This window comes from Alternaria burnsii (assembly GCF_013036055.1).
Source record: "Alternaria burnsii strain CBS107.38 chromosome Unknown 746, whole genome shotgun sequence".
Classification (NCBI taxonomy): Eukaryota; Fungi; Ascomycota; class Dothideomycetes; order Pleosporales; family Pleosporaceae; genus Alternaria; species Alternaria burnsii.
Genome location: NW_024066109.1, coordinates 1,743,105 through 1,761,694, shown reverse-complemented (window position 1 = coordinate 1,761,694; position 18,590 = coordinate 1,743,105). Strand labels below are relative to the sequence as shown.

The 18,590-nt window shown below is 49.4% G+C and overlaps 9 protein-coding genes across 9 annotated transcripts; 3 read left to right on the top strand and 6 right to left on the bottom strand.

Annotated features, from left to right (window-relative positions):
• Positions 1 to 217: 217 nt before the first annotated feature.
• On the bottom strand, positions 218 to 1,102 carry GT037_003156 (uncharacterized protein; the record flags this gene model as incomplete). Its single annotated transcript, XM_038928203.1, has 2 exons — positions 218 to 682; positions 734 to 1,102. 2 exons carry the CDS (start codon positions 1,100 to 1,102, stop codon positions 218 to 220), a joined length of 834 nt encoding a protein of 277 aa, XP_038789481.1.
• A 621-nt stretch (positions 1,103 to 1,723) lies between these two features.
• On the top strand, positions 1,724 to 2,788 carry GT037_003155 (uncharacterized protein; the record flags this gene model as incomplete). The annotated part of the gene is made up of 1 exon (XM_038928202.1): positions 1,724 to 2,788. The coding sequence occupies one exon, from the start codon at positions 1,724 to 1,726 to the stop codon at positions 2,786 to 2,788; it is 1,065 nt and encodes a 354-aa protein (XP_038789480.1).
• A 135-nt stretch (positions 2,789 to 2,923) lies between these two features.
• GT037_003154 (uncharacterized protein) lies at positions 2,924 to 4,828 on the bottom strand (the record flags this gene model as incomplete). Its single annotated transcript, XM_038928201.1, has 6 exons — positions 2,924 to 3,060; positions 3,145 to 3,977; positions 4,039 to 4,112; positions 4,159 to 4,556; positions 4,693 to 4,747; positions 4,802 to 4,828. Coding segments are annotated over 6 exons (1,524 nt in total), but the record flags the coding sequence as incomplete, so codon positions are not given.
• Positions 4,829 to 5,343: 515 nt separating this feature from the next.
• GT037_003153 (uncharacterized protein) lies at positions 5,344 to 6,497 on the top strand (the record flags this gene model as incomplete). Its single annotated transcript, XM_038928200.1, has 4 exons — positions 5,344 to 6,001; positions 6,055 to 6,269; positions 6,321 to 6,413; positions 6,459 to 6,497. The coding sequence occupies 4 exons, from the start codon at positions 5,344 to 5,346 to the stop codon at positions 6,495 to 6,497; spliced, it is 1,005 nt and encodes a 334-aa protein (XP_038789478.1).
• A 139-nt stretch (positions 6,498 to 6,636) lies between these two features.
• On the bottom strand, positions 6,637 to 8,529 carry GT037_003152 (uncharacterized protein; the record flags this gene model as incomplete). Its single annotated transcript, XM_038928199.1, has 3 exons — positions 6,637 to 8,021; positions 8,081 to 8,319; positions 8,375 to 8,529. 3 exons carry the CDS (start codon positions 8,527 to 8,529, stop codon positions 6,637 to 6,639), a joined length of 1,779 nt encoding a protein of 592 aa, XP_038789477.1.
• A 535-nt stretch (positions 8,530 to 9,064) lies between these two features.
• GT037_003151 (uncharacterized protein) lies at positions 9,065 to 10,477 on the bottom strand (the record flags this gene model as incomplete). The annotated part of the gene is made up of 1 exon (XM_038928198.1): positions 9,065 to 10,477. The coding sequence occupies one exon, from the start codon at positions 10,475 to 10,477 to the stop codon at positions 9,065 to 9,067; it is 1,413 nt and encodes a 470-aa protein (XP_038789476.1).
• A 1,559-nt stretch (positions 10,478 to 12,036) lies between these two features.
• GT037_003150 (uncharacterized protein) lies at positions 12,037 to 12,341 on the top strand (the record flags this gene model as incomplete). Its single annotated transcript, XM_038928197.1, has 2 exons — positions 12,037 to 12,127; positions 12,184 to 12,341. The coding sequence occupies 2 exons, from the start codon at positions 12,037 to 12,039 to the stop codon at positions 12,339 to 12,341; spliced, it is 249 nt and encodes an 82-aa protein (XP_038789475.1).
• Positions 12,342 to 12,497: 156 nt separating this feature from the next.
• Positions 12,498 to 14,813, bottom strand: GT037_003149 (uncharacterized protein; the record flags this gene model as incomplete). The annotated part of the gene is made up of 3 exons (XM_038928196.1): positions 12,498 to 13,963; positions 14,082 to 14,297; positions 14,357 to 14,813. The coding sequence occupies 3 exons, from the start codon at positions 14,811 to 14,813 to the stop codon at positions 12,498 to 12,500; spliced, it is 2,139 nt and encodes a 712-aa protein (XP_038789474.1).
• A 1,798-nt stretch (positions 14,814 to 16,611) lies between these two features.
• GT037_003148 (uncharacterized protein) lies at positions 16,612 to 18,012 on the bottom strand (the record flags this gene model as incomplete). The annotated part of the gene is made up of 2 exons (XM_038928195.1): positions 16,612 to 17,363; positions 17,454 to 18,012. 2 exons carry the CDS (start codon positions 18,010 to 18,012, stop codon positions 16,612 to 16,614), a joined length of 1,311 nt encoding a protein of 436 aa, XP_038789473.1.
• Between the last annotated feature and the right edge of the window lie 578 nt (positions 18,013 to 18,590).

Genomic DNA, 18,590 nt, shown 5'->3' with positions numbered 1-18,590 from the left:
GATAGCTCGTGGTGATGACGTCATATTATCGCACCTCCCTAGCATGCTGCCCACTATTCCTCGACATCACTTTTCGTTTGCACCGAAACCTCGTTCATTCTGACAACATGTCTTGCTCATTGCAAACACGCTTGATATGCTATGGCTCTCAGCATGCAGATCACTGAACCAGTCGTGTGAGAGCAGGACCTAAACATAGAGCGAAATCTGACGTTCTTCATGCTTGCCAAATCTCCCTCTCCCACCCCATGCCGTCAATCCATCTCTCACAAACCATATTTCCCTTTCTAGGCCGCTCTGTTGAGGCACCATGCAGATATTGTGCTTCTCCTGCCATCCAATGCCTTTGGCTGTGTGAGCTAGATAGTTCGGGAAGATTATTCTTTGCCTTGGCTTCCCAGTCCGGATCGACATCTCCTGCTGGCTCTAATCCCGGCACCCAGAAGATGTCTCCATCGGCTGGTATGCTTTTTGTTTCGAGCCACAACTTGTGTGCTAGCATAAGCATGTGCATGTGCATGTCCTGTGTGTTCGTCACGACGAGGCCATCGAGGTTGTTGAAGCGACCGAAGCGCGCAGCAAAGTTTTCCAGCCAGGTACAGATCTGCCAGTGGTCGCGTCGAGAGCTACGCGACAAGTCCTCCAAAAAACGAATCAGTACGCCACCACTGAGCACTCCATGCTGCCAATCATTAGTATCGGACTGACGTCGAGTAGGACCTGGATGACGAACGTAGCCGGGCGGTGAGCTAACATGTTCATCGTCGGAGCTATAGTCTGACGGACGCTTTGTAGTGTCCACTGCCGAGGACGAGGAAGAGGAAGAGCGACTTGGTACAGATAGTCTACGTGAAATGCGTATCTGAGCAGGTGGTGATCCATGACTTAAGGTATGCGAAGATGGATGGCTGAGCGTATCGGAAGACGGAGAATGTTTCTGGAAACCAGCCAATGGTACAGCCACTTGAATGAGAGGTGAGGCAGCCTCTCGTGACGCATCCTGCATCTCCATGTCAGTTGGAGATGGATCGATAAACATTGAATCTTCACTGATAGTCTCCTTTCCATCCTCGCTCTTTCGAGATTCCAGCTCTGGCGCCATTCAATAACTTGTTATAGTGAACTGATTGCTGAGTAGGGGGTTCTTTGTGGTTTCAGCGACTGGAAGGTCGTGAACCCCTACACTATTTGAATCTAAAAGGTTTGCTATGCTAGACAGTTCTGCGTCACATGAAGACTCTCGGTAGACGCACGTGGGCTAAGAGACATAAATTATTCACTGATCAGATTCTCAAGATCATGTCGTTGAAACAATACAGGCATGTCCAGGGGAATTCAAACGTTTTGCATGAATGGCATCATATATGATTTGCGTCGCACATTCTATGCCTTGGAGGTGAAACCGAAACGACAACTAGAACGTTGTTATCACTGTTGGCGTTATATATAATGCAACAGCGTTAGTTCACTGTCCCTTGATCATGAAAACCCCCCAGTTATCAAATACATAGATCAAATCTAGCGACTTCTTCGAGACCTATATAGCTGTTAAATGCAACACAACCCTCTAGTTTTTCTCGAAGCTAGCACCCACTAAGACTGCTAGTAACTTTTTCTAACGAAGGTAGCTGTAAATACGATGACAAAAATCTGCAAGAAGCTTTCCGTACAGTATCGTCGACAAGCAAGGGAAAGGTGGACAGTCATACAGCGCCTCGGAACTATGGACGGAGGTCTTAATGGCGGCATAAGCAAAGTCCGATGCGACAATCCATGCGCCAAAGGCATGGTTTTCATTGAAAAGCGATTCGGCAAAAGATTATTCGAATATGGTATACCTTCTAAAGAAATCCAGATTCTTCATCAGATTCAGGACCATGACTATATTACGAAGATGGTAGACCATTTCCGCGATAAATCTATTCTAGAGGGGGCTGTATACATGGAGTATTGCGACGTGGGAAGCATGGCAGATGTGGCACAAGGGGTTGCCAAAGGGGCTTATGTTAACGAACGCAAGATTTGGCATTGGTTCGACGAACTAGCTAGCGCGCTTACTTATTGCCACCGTGGCCCACACCCGGATATGAATGACGAACAGATCTTCCAATCTGGTTGGAGCAGAATCTACCATAGAGACATCAAGCCTGGCAATATCCTGCTAACAATCGCGAACGGCCAGGTAGTAGCAAAACTTGCCGACTTTGGCTACGCAGTCACTGAAGATAGCTTAGCAGCCTGCCCTAACCGAGAAGAAGCAATAGTGCAACCAGGAGGAACACCTGGATTCTTCGCTCCGGAGTTTCCATTCTTCAGCGGTGCTTCCGATATCTGGCAACTAGGACTCAGTATGATCTGCGCATGTACCGGTATAAAAACACCACGAAGCAAAGAGAATCCTAATGGTCAAATGTGGAATAAAGGACGACCGGCAGGCGCCAGTTACTCTGTTGAACTAAGTGGCGTGATCAAAATGTGCCTGGAGGAAAACTATGCACGGCGTGTGCAAGCATATCCATTGTGGGTTTCCATCAATAGTTGCTACCAAACGATCAAGAATAAGCTCCCTGTCGATAAATGGCCGGCGATGGTTTTCGATAGGTCTGAGGATCACGACAAGGCGGTGTCACCACCGGAACATCGCCGGCCGAGACACCATTACACAGGATTGGAAGGCGCTGTGAACCCCGCGTATAGAGGCAACTATTCCGGACCACAGTTGCGTGTACCCGGTGGTATGATGCCCTTCTATGGAGCAGGATATCATGGCGATGGCAACGGGTGGTAAGGGAGAGGAGGATGAACTGATCCGGAAATGCTTGGTACTTCAAATGCGTGCGTTCTCGACGTCGCTAGGGGTCTCTCGGAGCACAGACAAGCATTAAAACCACTACAAAAATCCAGGTTGAGAACGTGATAGGCGTCAGGAGTTATGCCAGCCCCAGGATTCTTCAAGTTGGGCAATGGTAGCTGTCGGAGGAAAGCCATGCGACCGTTCGCAGGCGTACCACAAATCGCGAAGCTGCTCTTGGTCTTCGCGAAGCGTAAAACGATCACCAACTAAACTTGTTAGATGTACTGCTGAGCAAATGGTATACTTGATAGTAAAAGCCCAAGTTATGGTGTGAATCGAACTGAACTTACCAAGTGCAATTGCGAAACAAGCAACAAATTTGCAAGGAAACCACTTGGAATTCGATTGCGCCACACCGCATAGTGTCCGGACGTTATCTTGTACCGTTCTGTCGACAACAGCGCGTGATGCCTTGTGTGCTGGGCCAAGTTGAGGGATCGTCGGATCATGCACGATGAGGAGCATGTGAGCCAAGAGGTTGTACTGAGTACCCATGACATGGGTTTTTTGATGGAACCGGATATCTGGGAAGTTCCTTCCGCTGCCATCCCGATCCTGCCGAAAATAGTACGGATCAAAGCTGTCAGGCCTACACTGTGTCCAAGATCTATTTTCGTCCATTAGTTGATTGTAGCGAGCAATGCTATTTCTACCTTCTCCAAACACGAAGTTGCTCACATCACCGAGGTGAGCGATGGTTCGTGTAGCCCAGATAGAATCGTTGGCCGGCTCGAGCGAACGATCAGCGGGGAAGATATGCAGCTTAAACGCTCGTTGCGTCATCAACGATATCCAAAGCTCTTGACGGAAGGCAGCCCAGTAGATGGCCTGTCGTCGATCAGGCCCGGAGGTTGCAGCGTATGACTGTTCGGCAGCGCGGATGATAGCTTGGGTACCGAAAAGATGGCCCTGAGGATCGGATCCGATAATCGAGATGTTCATCTCCTCCAGAAGCCGTAGTATGACAGTCGCGGCAAGGAGTGGCTCTTCTTTGATAGTGACGTTGTCGTTGAGCGCTGGGATGAGTGTGTCGAAGCATCGTTGATAGTACGCATCTGCAATATAAGGATCGAAGTCGGTGGTTCGACTAAGCTGACGAGCAGACAACGCTAGGATGGCATTCCTGAATTACAGCATTGGTCAGCCGAAGATCAATGTATTTATGTGGTACGTATATTACATACATTAGCGTACTGTTTTGTTTGGCCATCTGGACGATGTGAACCCCAAAATGATCTCTGGTATCGACCATGTCAAACTGGCAATGGTCAGTAGAATTTTTCCAATCTGATATGAAAACTTACGAATAAGGCGACATTCTCAATGTAATGCTGGAGAAGCATTGCTTCCTGTTCATGTTCCAGCGGCCACAGCACAGGCTCGCCAGGAGGTTGCTGATAAACAAAAGTACTAACACCTTCATCATGGTGTGGATGATACGCACTCGTGTTTGCTCGGTGATCATGCAAGACTGGGGGCGCTGTTGTTTGTTGTTGCACCGGAGATTCTGAATTCAGTAACGACAGGACTGTAAGGTTTTCCGTTGGAGTGAATAGAGTTGAGCTTGGCGTCAAAGCGGTGCCCTGCGCACTTCCGGGAGTACCGCTAGGAGACGGCATGTGTACCGAAGGGCTGCCAAATGGAGAGTAGCCATCTTGAACATATTGAGAGCGAATTTCGCTTGATTCGTCCAAGAATTGAACTGCCAAGTGGTGTCAGCGAGAGCCGCAGCAAACATCAGCATATCCCTACTTCGTGGAGGGAATGAAACCCAAGGTTGTTCAACACTGAAGGAATCTGAGATCGACGAACGCCGGAATCGTCTTCCGCTCTCATACACGCATTCTTTCTTAGCATGCTCACATCTTCCGCACGCCGGCTGCTTGCCATCACCTGTTGCGCGATCGTCAGTGCGACAGTCTCCATAGTAGACTCATTGAGGCTTACATCGATAATGACGCGTGCGGCATCGGTTGCTATAAATGGTTAAGCGATGTCGTTCTGGCGCGCAAAGGACGCGAAATCTCGTACCATGGCATTTGCGATAGACCTCAACGTGGTTATGGGGTAGCGGGGGATTCCCGTGCGGGCTGATTTACGAAGCTGGGACGCGCACGATAATGCTGCACGATAGAGTCCAGGACAAGAAATGCCCGCCGAGATGCGCAATGCGGTGTCCAACCACGTCTGGGCTGTTACTAAGGGCGGACGTTGATGATCGCTTCCGCGCAGCAGCAGAAAATCCGGAAAACGCGTCTCAGCGCCGCCTGGCCCCGCTCCTTACCCCACAGTTTAGCTGCGCCGAAAGGGGCAAGTTTCTCCTTGTCCACCTGTCATGTCCAAACAGCCCACGGGAGTAGGCAATAGTACGAGTCTACATAATACACGCGTTGTTCGACAGACCTTGTGGATCTATTGTCGCTCGCTCTACATACTTAAAGACACTTGAAAGGTTGCTCAGGTGCTGCTATCTTGTACAACCCTCCATCATGCCTCATGCATTGACCCTAGAGCAAGACGTGCCGAGTTTCGACGGCAAGAAGCTCTTTGTGAACGATGGTTTGCTCCGACCGAGTCAAGTGGGAAAGCTGAAAGAGTCATCTCCAGATCTGCCCATGCAAGAGCTGCGCCGTCGCTACAATGAAGACGGGTATGTGTACCTAAAGGGCCTACTGCCAAGGGACGATGTCGTGAAAGCCCGCGAAGAGTACTTCAAGATGCTCGCGCCAAGTGGCGTCTTAAAGCCCGGTACCCAGCCAGTACAAGGCGTTTTTGATTGCGAAAAAGATGCTTCAGACTTCCCTGGCATTGGAGCTGGTGCGGCGCCAGGAAACGGGAAGCCTGGAGAAGCAACCGCAGAGAAATTCGTCGGCCTCGCGCTCGAGGCGCACTATGCAGATTGGTACAAAGAGACATTCTGCAAGCATCCTGTGCTGAAGGACTTCATCGCCCGCATGACGGGGTGGGGCGATAATACTCTAGGTGTTCGCAGGAGTTTGCTGCGCAACAACACACCAGGAAACAAAGCTATCGGCGTACATTACGATCAGATATTCCTCCGTCACGGTGAGCCTACCAGTGTCACTGCCTGGGTGCCAATGGGAGATGTGAGCTTGACTGGAGGCGGTCTCATCTACCTGGAGAATGGTAGGCCATTTACTTTCCAATCACAGTCCAGGCAATGTTGATGATTGTTGTAGGCCATACATTAGGTCGCGAAGTGGAAGCAGACTTCAACCGTAAGGCAGAAGAAAGTGGTTTGAGTGAGGAGGAAACAAAAAACGCATTCAATCAGAATATGCTGTCAACGGGATTGCTCGCCGATGGACCACGGGAGTATTCTGATAGCTTTGATAGGCGATGGTTGGTGACAAACTACGAAGCGGGGGATGTGGTACTGCACACTCCATACACAGTAAGCTCACCAAGGGATGACCATACTTGAACAATAGCTGATAGCATCAAGATACATGCATCCACGTTGAATTATGACCCGGACAACGTGATCCGAGTCGGTACTGACCTGAGGTTCGTCGACGGCAGCAAGCCTTGGGACACGGTAAGCAGAATGTACTCATCATACTTATTGTGCTGACTAGCATAGCGGTGGGATAAGGACTATGAGTTCAATGATGGTGTGTAGACCTGTTAGTCATGTGTATCCATCATGAGCTTGATCGAGCTAGGCAAACGACTCGTATATAGATAGCGTCGCAAATGAGTGTAGTCTATAGCGTCCACGATGCAGGCACATCTCAAAGCTTCCATGCACGTCTTTGCCATCAGTACGGCACCTTGGCTGCCATGGCTTTCCAGTATTCACATCGCTTACCTCTCCCGCCCTCCCAAGCAGTCGCATCGGCCAGACTGATCTGGTTGCTGGCGCCTGGATCACTATATGTGTAATAGTACAAATCTTCTGTTGCTTGCACAAAGAATGGAACACCGCCTGTAGCATTCAGGTTCAGCAATTTCGGCTCCTTCTCGTTCCACCTTGGCCACGGAACGTCTTTCTCACTATATCCAACTGCGGGCGCGATTGTGGAGTTTGCGACGCCACCCTTCGCATCTTCTACACTTATGACCGGCGAGTTCTTAGTGATAAAATTCCCCCATATCCTACGAAAAGCGTGCTTGAAACTCTGGCCGGGCGTCGGGTTTCCACTCCATAGCGCTTGCAGATCATACCCATGGTAACTCGGGGGCGCGCTAAACTGATACTTCCAACCTTCCGGAAAGGCGGCAGCAGCCCAGTAACTTGGACAGACAAAAGCGTACTCTGCGAAGACGTTGAAAACGCGTTGCTGATTTCCTGTTCCAAACTCACTCATGTTGAGCGCCGTAGGCACGCCCGTACCAGAAGTGGCGAAGCGCGTAGTGTTGCGTTGCACGTCACTAGTATCACCAGGGAACGAGTATGTTTCCTCCAAACGACTCTTTTCGGAAATAGAAAAACCGGGAAATGTCTTATCCACATAGTCACGAAAATCTTGTAGTGTACGTGTCGTTGGTGGCGCGAGTGGCACGCCTTCATTCGCCATGTTACCAGATAAGACACGTTTTCCCTTTAGCGATTTGGAAAGCAGGGATTTAGAAAGGCGATCTTGAACAAATGTGCCATCCGTTACGGGCAGGAAGGCAAATGTACCGAAAGCTCCAGCCTCGGAAACCTTCGCGCTGGCATTCTGGAGAATGATAGTATCGGTTGTGCGAAGGCACTCGATGGTATTCTTTTCCAACGAGCACCCGGAAGCTTCGACGAACTTTGTATATGCTGTTCTCGGTACTTCATCATTGTAATCGTGCTGATACGGTACCCATGGGCTTGCTGTGATGACGTTACGGAAGAGGCTCTCTTTCTGCTTTCCACCGTAGGCTTGGGCTTGGTACAAAACAGCGCCTGCTCCTGCACTCTCACCTGCCATCGTAACCTTACGAGGATCGCCCCCAAACTTTCGTATGTTTGCTTGTACCCAGCCCAGTGCGAAATTCATGTCGAGGAGTCCAGCGTTGAGCGCACCGTTGTCCTTCACCTCGGAGCTTGAAAGGAAGCCAAAAGCGCCTAGACGGTATTGGATTATAACGCTTATGAAGCCATTATGGTTCGTGGTCATAAAATCGCTCGGGTCTAATCCAGAGGCGCTAAACAGTCCGTAGCCTCCACCATCTTGATACTGTTAGTGGTGTGTTGATGGTGGTTTGCGCGTCGCAAACATGTTCACTTACGAATCCATAGGAACACAGGCAGGTTCTTTGCGTTAGCTGGCGCATATACGTTCAGAAACAGGCAATCTTCATCTCCAATTGCAGAAGTGAAGCCATATTCAGCTGGCGTTTCTGAGGAAGCACCGGTCTGTGGGCAAAATGGGGGGTCGCTGAGAGCTAATGTTGTCGTTCGATTGGGCGTTGGGGCCTGAGGAGCAGCAAACCTGAGCTTGCCTAGTGGAGGAGCGGCATACCGAATCCTATAAAAAACGATTAGTTTTTGGAGTCTCGAGAATTCTGTGACAAGCGACCTACCCTTTGAAGATATTGATGCTGGTGTTAGCATCGTGAGTCCCCTCGTAGACAGCGTAGCCTAGATCGATCTTCGGGGCTTTCACAGCCCGCTGTATCGGCTCGGCGCTAGACCCCACGGCAAGCGCAATCACCAATCCGACTCCTTTGACACGCATTCCGTCTGTTTTCACAAGTGCTTTGAGGAAGGATGCGGACGAGATTGGGAAGCCAGGGAAGTTGCTGCAGCTTGTGTTGCATGTATAGGTAGGTACCTAACCTTAGAATGCTCAAAATGCTGACCCGAGAGTGTGCCAGGCAGCCAACGGTTGGCCAACGCTAGAAACGCGCACTTACTGTGAGCATATCGCGTAGCCTGACGAAAAGCGAAGAAGCTCTGTTTGAGCATGGCTCCGTGAGTGCCAGACGGAGTTGATTGGTGTGCTCGTACGGACATCCTCCGTTTCGGTGTGTTTGCCGTTTCCCGCCCGCTGCAAAAGCCCCCTAACTAGCCAGGGTGCGATTAACTAGCTACTGAGCGGCGAAGCAGTCACTTTAGACTCGATTCTCATGTCCGAACGGGTTACCGATTTCCTGTACTTTCATGCCATTTGTTTATCGCGTCAGGCACGTTTAGGGTCCGCCTAGAGCCAGCGCGGCATGGGATTTACCTCGCGCAATTTTTCGCGCATACACTCTGAAAACAAACCCCTTCTAGCACGACCAATCAGTCTGAAAATCTTCGGCGTCTTCCTCTGTGTCTGCCTTCTTCCATAGCTCCTCCCCACCATCCACACCACTTACGTTGACGCTCCAAGAGTCATTCTCAACCTGTTCCCACCAATTCACCAGTATCGCAGCAAGCGGTGTCCCGTGATCAGGCATGAAAGGATTGCACACACCATGTCGATACAACGCGTCCTGCGCCGGTCTATCTACCGTTGACCCATCCCCCATCACTACATGACGTTTCTCACCGAGTTGGAAAGGTAGAAGCAGAGTGCTGGCGTGAGCATGGAGAACATCAGGTACGAGATAGAGGCCGACACGATCGTCTAGTATACTTTGTTTTCGCAGAGATTGCCATCGGTCCCGTTCATCTTGTGAGGAAAACTGCACACCTGGTGCGCGCCATGGGAACAGTAGAAATGGTGTGCAGTCAGCAAGTTCATGCTGGTGAGTATCAAGAGAAGCATCGGGATACCTTGCCTGTAGTTCAGCGCCTACACGGTGGATGAAAGCTTCATTTGGTACATCCAACTGCGGTGCAATGGAAGTAAACCGCGGTTTCTTTGCCCGAGACAGGAAGACGCGCGCAAACGGCGGTATGGCAGGATACTTGTTCGAGACTTCAGCAGGAATTAACCCAAAGTCTTCCATTTTCCTCTTCTTCTTTGGTGGCGGTTCCTCATCGCCATGATCTTCTTTAGCACCAGACACTCCAACAGACTCCGGTAACCGCGCAGTAACCGCATCCACCAAACTCTCCCAAATATCAAGTACCTGCCGCAACTCTTTTTCCGTCCACTCCGCGACTCTCCAGCCCTGCGTAACAAGCCCATCCCTATTGCCGAACCCAGGGTGCTCTGCATCAACAACGAACTTCCCCGACTCGATCGACCGTAGATAAAGCTCCAAAACCGCATGAAGATCACCCCACATGCGTTCGCGGGGCTCATCAAACGGATCGCGCACAAAGCAGACTTGATGGGTAGTTCGACTGTAAACAAGACCACCGGGATCATGCCCTATACCCTTGTACAGGAGGATAAAGTCCTCATACTCATCGATACCTTCCCACGCGTCCGGGCGCAGTTCATTGGGAGCCGAAATTCCGATGAGAAACGGGGTAAAAGCTAGGTGCTGGTGTTTTTCTCGAATGACGATATCAATCCCGGATAGAAAAGCTACAAGGTCTTCGTCGAGTTCAATGTCGAGGCCCGGCGAGCCCGGATCCAAAGAGTGGGCGGCGAACCAGCTACGTTCTACTTTTGGCTGTTGGTGGGGTGGAAGCTTGGAACTAGCATGCGAGACGATGGAATTGTGTAGTTTAATGCACTTTTCAACATTCTGAGGTCCATATCCATCTTGCAGGTGAGGCTGCGCTGTTGCTTGCTGGGCTAGCATCGATAGGTTGTGATAGAGGATATATCGTGGCCAAGAACGTACAGACAAAGATACTCCAATCTTCCAAGGCTGCCGCCTGTGCTAATAAGGAATGAAAGAGAGGTATACCATCAGAATGTCCTGCAATGCAAGCTGCCTACGAATAGAGTCACAAAGAAATGCTAACAGGGAATATGGGTTTTTTCCAAAAGATTTTGTCTAAATTCGGTTAGCCTCGCGGGTGATCAGAACATCAAAAATCATAGTTATTAGCTAGTAACGCCATGCATCTGCAACCTACCTAAGTAACCAGGCATGCTCACTTGAGCGCAATGGTGTTCTCAATGGCGCAATCAAAGATCTGAAGTATGGGATGCACGAATACAACGTGGTATTTTGCCCGGTGCTTGGTATGTTTTGAAAAAAAAAAAGCGGTGGCTGGTTGTCTCCGGGATGTCGAGTTGAACGCGACTAGTCCTCTCAGTCATGACGTAGCTGACAATTTAGCATCACAGTTGCTAACCGCTTGAGAGGGCATTCGGAATGTTGGATAATTCTGCGTCTATAATAAGAGTTATCCTCAAGGAGACACGCAAAACATGCATCAACTTGCTGTTGTCTGGACTGAAACGACATTGGGACGATGGATTTGACACCTACCTAGGTAGATACTTAAGTAACTATGGGCGTTGCGCGGGTGTCGGACTATGGAACTTGATGACTCTGTATCAAATGGCTATACAACTATGAACTCTCGCTCTGTTCAGCGTCATATTTAGCACATCAACACCTATTGCTGAATAAATATGGCGGTCTCTACGAAGAAACTCTTGTTCTTTTATCTCTTTTCCTAATCATTAAAACTTACCCCAAAGGTATACGCACATCTTTACATCCCAACTTTTGTACAAAGGTAATGGTTTATACTCTTGTAGTATTCCGTGGTTAGCAGGATGGGAACTGGGGGAAAAGAGCTTTTTCACAGTAGCAAGCTTGGAAACATGCTAACTTCACCAATTGCGGCTCTAAAGATAGACCGCTTCAAAGAACACATTGTGAATAAGATGTAGTGGGAGTTTTTTTGAGAGAGGAACGCGGCACTGTGATTTTGCATCGCAACAATGCACTATTGATGAGCCACGCGCCATGTAAGAGGTGGCACTACGAGCACTGCCAAATTCAATGTCACCAGGGCAGCGATTGTGGCCTGCACTTTCCACCCTGCTGGCACATATCGTGCAAGATTAGAAAAGCTGTCCATGGTTATTATGCCACCTCACATGACAGTTAGGTAAGAAGGTCTACATTCTCTAGGTAATCACCGAATCTCCAAACTTAAGCACACGCCGAGGCCACGCGTGGTCATCGTGATAGCGAATTCGTCAATATAAAATCGTCGTATATAAACCTTTACGTTCTACGCTTGCTTTCTCCTACATACTTGTATACAAAGCTTCGAATTCGAAAAGAGAACCAGCACTATCTGTTGACTTCCGATCACCAAATCAAGCAAGCATTCCTAGCCCGAACTTTCCAGAGCATCAAGCAAGAAAAGACTCTACCAACATTCCCAGAACAACATGTTTCCTGGTGGACGCTCACGCTACCCGTATCAAAACTCCCTCCAGGACCCTGACAATGGCGGCGGGTTTTACCCTGATCGCATGTACTGTAGGTTACGAGTTGCATAAGACAATGGGACATAAGCTGACCTACTCTACTCACAGCGCACACTCCTGGCGCATTGAGAGGCGATAGTCGCTATAATCATGTCTTCGGGACCAGTTCGAGAAACTGGAGTTATACTGACAATGGAAGATATGGGAGATTTGAGCCGTACGACAGGAGGGGACCCCGAAGGTTGAGACGAGGATGGTGGGAATGAAGACATGGCTGATATAAACATCACAAGGATAACGTATGATGAAATGGTGAGGATTTATCAGTGTTGGTCTCCTGGACAGAGTTTGTTGTTTAGTCTATCCATACAATCACTACTACCAACCCACCCTGGAGAACCTTCCCGTGCTCTCGTTTTCACTCAGTCCTGTTTCGCGAAAGCATATATCTGTCGGAACTGTGTGTACGAGACTTGCCCCACACCAGGTCCAGCGTTATATTTGGCGTATCTCTTAATCATCTTCACCTCATCGCTCTCCAGTCGGTCTTCTTCAATAGGTAAGTCCATGGTATCGCCGTTACCTGTAGTTATACGGGCGAAATACTCTACTTGACTAGGCAGGTTTACGGATTTTGCTCTCTTGTTCATCGTCTCATCAGCGACCGATGCAGATGGCGGCGGCGATGGTATAGGCTGATAGGGCGACTGGTATGCTTGTGGGCGTGAGGACGGCTGAGGAAGTACAGAAGAGATAATCCTGCCCATGCCGAAACTCACTAGATGGTTATCTGAGGTTCTCGGAGGCAATGAAGGCATCTCTGACATCTTTCTCTGGGTAGCAGGCGCATTCTCTTGAACTTCACCCATCTCTGTATCGCCATCACTTATGGATAGCTTCTCTTGATTCTGTGGTAGCTTTTGCGACTTTTTCGAGGAATGAGTGAACCGTTCAACTGCTACGTCGGGTTGGATTTTTTCTGTCTGCTTGCTGGATGTCAAGGTACCCAGATTTGCGGCAGCCGTTTGTCGAGTGGCTCGACGTGTAGTCATTTGAGGTAGGTCTCCAACGTCGATAGCGGTCTCTTCCCGTGGTGAAGCTGTATCATGTTGTGATTCCTGACCTTTGCGCTGCTCAGACTTCCTTGGGCGGCCGACTATGCCACCGTGTTTCCCCCGCTTACGGTCTCCCGATTGGACAGTTGGCTCGCTCTTTCTCTTGTTGGGCCTCCTCGAATTCGGAGGTAGCCTATCTAGATTTGAAGGGACGGCTTCAGCTTCAGCAGCAAGTAGATACGCAGAGATCGGTCCGTGATGCGGGGCCGCTTTCTCTTCCTTGGCTTCTGGCTCATCGACAGCTGTGGGAGGTACTAGAGCATGGCTAGCTAGAGACACGCTGGCCTCTTCCTGAACTTCATGCTGCCCCTCAACTTCCTGGCTAATCACTGCAGGTGACGATGCTTGGGTATCTGCAAATGTTTCTTCACCTTCGGCTGGTGCAGCTTCGGGTTCTTGGGAGATAACCTTGGGCACCGAAGATTCCCTTTTCTTCAGATTGCTTATGCTCGGTTGAATTTTCCCTCCCTTTTTTGGCTTCTTTGTCTTCTTTGATCCGGGGGAAACATCGTCTCTGGGCATGTAGCGTCCGTTTGGGCCGCGGACCTTGCCAGCGCCCGCATCTCGTACTGGTGCTTCTGGTTCAAGGTCTCCGGTGGGCTTAGAATCGGAGTGGCGTAACATGGCGCCCCCAACAGGTGCTGAAAAAGAAGCGCCAAGTTCGTCTTGTGGCATATCCTGATCAAACGCTTCTTCAGTTTGAGGTACGTCAGGCCGGAGCGATTCTGACCGGAGCTTTGCCTGGCCGTCTGAGGCGGGGAAAGAACCTTGCGCTTTGTTGTCAGTAAAGCACAATGGAAGAAAGCGGAAGCGAGACAAAGAGGTGATGGGTAAGTCAAGGTAGTCAAGTAAAGTCCGGCAAGCCTGGCGCTAATGAAACAGTAAACGTACCTCTGCACTCTTGAGTATTCTGGAAAGAAGCTACTGAAGATGAAGGATGCTCCAGCGCTACATGTTGCGTTTCTGAGTTCGGTGGATCAGAAGACCTTGCAGAAAGATTTGATGGAATAGGAACAGAAGTCGAGTGGAGATGATCCTGGAACTGTGACTGGTAGTGGGCAGGCGTGGTAAAGTCGAAAGGAGCTTGTAGCTCTGGTCTCGAGGACACTGGAGTGCTGGACATTAACACATGTAAACAGATATCCACGAATTTCACTTCAACTCACCATTAGACTCGGTAGACCCGCGGGACGACAGTCCAGTCAGGTGTGATTTCCTCTGCAGTCCGTCAATTGGATACATAATACCAGGAGCGGCTTCGCCGCGCGCATTGTTTCGAACCGTAGCTGATGACATCTCCTTGAAATTTCTGTCGAAGAATGGCCACTTGTCCTGGGCTTTGTTGGTAAGAGATCGAACCCTGCGATAAGCCCTGTCCAATTTGCCGAATGCTTGGGCTGTACGGATCTCTGCTGTTGAGGAACCATTCTGGGGGCCATTGAGGTAGTTTTCCCACATCCATGCAGCGAGCTCAATGTCTTCCTGCAACTCGCTTTCGCAAAGGTACCGGTGAATATCCGCTAATGTTCCTAGATCGATATGACCGATTACTTCCTCAGGAAGCAATGAGTTTGCCTCGCCATGATCGGAGGGATCGTACAGGATATTGGGGTTGGGTGCCATAGTTGTAAAGCTGTCGTGAGATGAGTTGACGATACTCAGAAGAGCGTTGACTGTAAGGCGTAACACTGCCCAGAATTTTGCGGACGTTGACAGCCGAAGTGAACGTGGAATTGGTGCTGTTCAAAAAGTTGGTGTAATCATCCAAATTTTGTTATTGTCGCGCAACCAAACAACACCAGCGGTGAGGATTTTGACCGGGCTGTGGCCGGAGTCGGATAGCACTTGTGGCGCCTGCGCAGCGCAAGCAACACGAGTGAAAGATTTTGAATGAATCAAGAATGCCTACTGTATAGTACCTCGCAGCAGACTTCTTGGAGAGTTGGGCAGCTGGGTAGGTTTCATGCAAGAAGTAGGGAGTAAGATGGTGACGGCAAAGGTAAGGAGCCCGTGCCCGATGCTGGTGTTCCAGAAATTCCGTAGCTTCGATGGAAACTTCAGCATGCCACCAGCCCCATCATGTGATAAAAGACTCGCCACTAATAGCACACCATGCGGCGAAACTTCAATTAATGTTAAATGTTGTTCACGTTTTCTTTACTTCTAGTTTATCTTAAATGCAACCCATTGGTGTTCAAGCCCGGAGATCGATGGGTGTGCAGAAGGTGCTGACGATTGCTCGGAACATTTTCCGCCACTGTCAAACCTTGGAACACAGCATTGAGAGCTTGCGACGCGAACGATCGGTAACGTGACAGTAAATATCCTCATACGATGCTGCAGGTTAAGTAAGATGAAGAACACCCGAGCAGCTCACTTTGCATCTCACTTTCAAGCGTACCAAACACTCTGCCAGACTGCGATGACCGTGACGTCTAGCATCTGAATATGTATATTCATATTCAATATCCGTTACGAACACCAATCTATGTATTCCCAAGCTCTTCCCTCCTGTGTCCTATGTGGTTCTCTGAAATCTTTGCCTCCTAGCCTTGTTCCTGGGTGAATTGCTTCAAGAGGAGCATAGTTTTTAGTACACTGGAGAGCAGCGGCCAAGCCTTGTCCTCTAGTTACTGCCACAAGGTATCCACCATGTATAGGACTTTCAAGCGTTTCATCACTGACTGAAAGCGCGTCGAGCTCACCAGCATAATCATAAAGTTGGAGGTAAAGGCGCTTCTTATGATGCCATAAACCGCAGGTGATCTGAAACAACTCTCCTGGTTTAATCGGGCGATGGCACTGACAATCTCGCTACCCAAGGACATCAAGCGGTCTAAAATCTGATGTATTCGCTGCGTTGTCTCGCCTGGTCCACCGCTTTCGCCCAAAACTTCACCTGTTCGATTTGATAGATCGCTGATCGGACCGAGGGACCATCTCTCAACCTTGTACAAGTCTGTTGCTAATGTGAAGAGTGTACGCATATCAAACGGACAAATATCTTTGTCTCCTTCGAACCGCTCTGAGATACGTGGCTTGCCGAAGAAATGATCGCAGGGACAGAGTGGTACTGGCGCATGGTACCTTCCTCTATAGTCTCCTAGGCATATAGGACAATGACACGCTGCTGAGCATATCGTGACGCGTACCAACTTCTTTATGCATAACTCGCGAGGGGGACGTAGTTGATTTGCGGGCATTTGACTTGTCTACGATCCCAGTTCTAGATAGGGACGTTGCTAGGTGGGATATACAGCACGGAGCAGGGCGAAGGATCTTATGTCAAAATGTTGCAGGAATGCCCACGGAGTGTGAGAAACATTTACAATCCTACAAAACATGTGGTATACACTCTGAATATCAAAAATTTACCATGCCTGTTGGAACATGTCCCTGGTCCTTAGAATTATATCGTTACTTATCGCTTGCTGGCCTTTTTAACACGACCGCACTCCTGCCGTAGATCTATGAGTCGCTTTCGAGACATACAGAAACTGCTAGGGAGAGTTAAATGGCATGCTTTAAGCGATTCTGATTTGGTTTCCAGCAGTGTCTTTGTTGGTTTGGAGCACACTGGCACGGTCTGAGTGAGGCTCTGCACACAAGTCGAGCTAGGCTGTAATTTTGACGGTTGACGTCGTGGAACTGGCACGTTATCTACCTGCAGTTGTGTCTTGTTTACAGGCCTCCAAAGAATCTTCGGACATCGCAAACGAGCGGCCTGTGGTGGTGCCGATACGGAATGTGAGTTTAACCTTCTAGCGTGCCGCTTCCACTGCGAGTGCAGGGTCTCCAGATCTTTCTTAATTTCTGGGTGGTAACTTGCCACTATCCAGGCTCCATATTGGTTTGACGATTGGATCTTAAAGTGTATTGGTGGGACTGCGACGGCAGTTGGCCCTTGCTCCGCAACAACGCTCCAAGTCTTTCTGCGAAACCATTGCGCTATGTAAGACATGGGGACATCGCAATACTCCTTACCTCCAGAATTGTCGGCCAAGGTTTGTTCTGCCCAGATTTTGCGCATTAGGAGGTGTGTGCCTGGTTTTGTCTTGTCCTGAGGATTCATAATGCTACCAAACATGAAATGTTCCCAGCCATAGCCCCATTCTGTCTCCGGACAATCGATTTGGATATGCGGCTCGTTCAAATTGCCTCGTCGCAATACACCTATAGCATGGACTATTTCGTGCACAAGTGTCGTGGCGAAGAGAAAATCGTGCCGAAATTGCGCACACCGCGATGCCGTTTGGTACTCACCAGTGGAATAGTATTCACGAAAGCACTCCGCCAATTCGATCCTGCAAGAATATTGCCGCTGGAACGCCGGACAACATGAGGTGGCATGGCTCGGTTTTGCAGTATCACGCATCGTGCGGGCATATACTCGCTTCGCAGGCGGTTGAAATTGGAACGAAACGCTGTGTCCGATGCAATGCAATGCTTCACGCACTCCGGCCAGGTATTGACCGCGTTTCGCTTTGGATGCTTTCGCCAAGGGATCTGAAAGATAGTTCTTGTGTGCGTGGCCGACAGCGACTGTTAGTTCGCGTCCGTACAACAGCGGTATGAAAAACGTAAGGAGAGTATCGTGGCTGATGAAATGCGAGGCTAGCTGCAGCATTTGCCGCATAGGCCCTTCACCATCAAACCAATGGAACGCAGGATGAACAGAATTATCTAAGTTTCCAGGCAAAACACTATCGTCATCCAGAAGCTTGAAGCGATCGTTTCTGTTACATGCTGCAATGAGTCCATTTATTCCGGCACTGGTCTCTGGGGCGAATCGTTTCTGCTGTAGTGGAGCGTGTTCCGTCATGGTTTGCGAATATAGGATCAGCGTCTGGCTACCTGTATCCGAGGAGGTTCAGCGTCGTATACGTCTCAGAGTCAGACCTACCTGGGAGAGTCAACTAAAACACAATGTCACAAAGCCTCGATACACATAAACGAGACAACTAGTGACTAGGAGGGATGCAGACTAGAACAATGCCGAAACAGCACATTGTGCCAAAAGGTTCGAGAAGAGGCATGAAGAGCTTCAGTGGCTGATCATCAAAGGAACCTGATCGTTGTGAGTCCTTGGATGTTGAGATACAGAGTCTCGATATTGATTGGCGCTTCTCAATCAGAGCCCCAACACGCAGCATAGTCACAAGGCTAGGATGATGAATGGAACGGAAATTGTTCCGCACGCACGCTGAGAGGTGAGCAGCCGAACTAGTCGCTATCCTGTTTAGCATATACGATGTTAGAATGTGCGAAGGAACTGACAAGTTGCTTAGTAGACTTGTCCGTCCTAGTTTCGAGAGACTACAGGAGAGATGAAGATACCTTAGCAACCAATCTAGATGACATTTTAGGTAGCCATGATGCTGCGAGTAGCTTAAGATCACT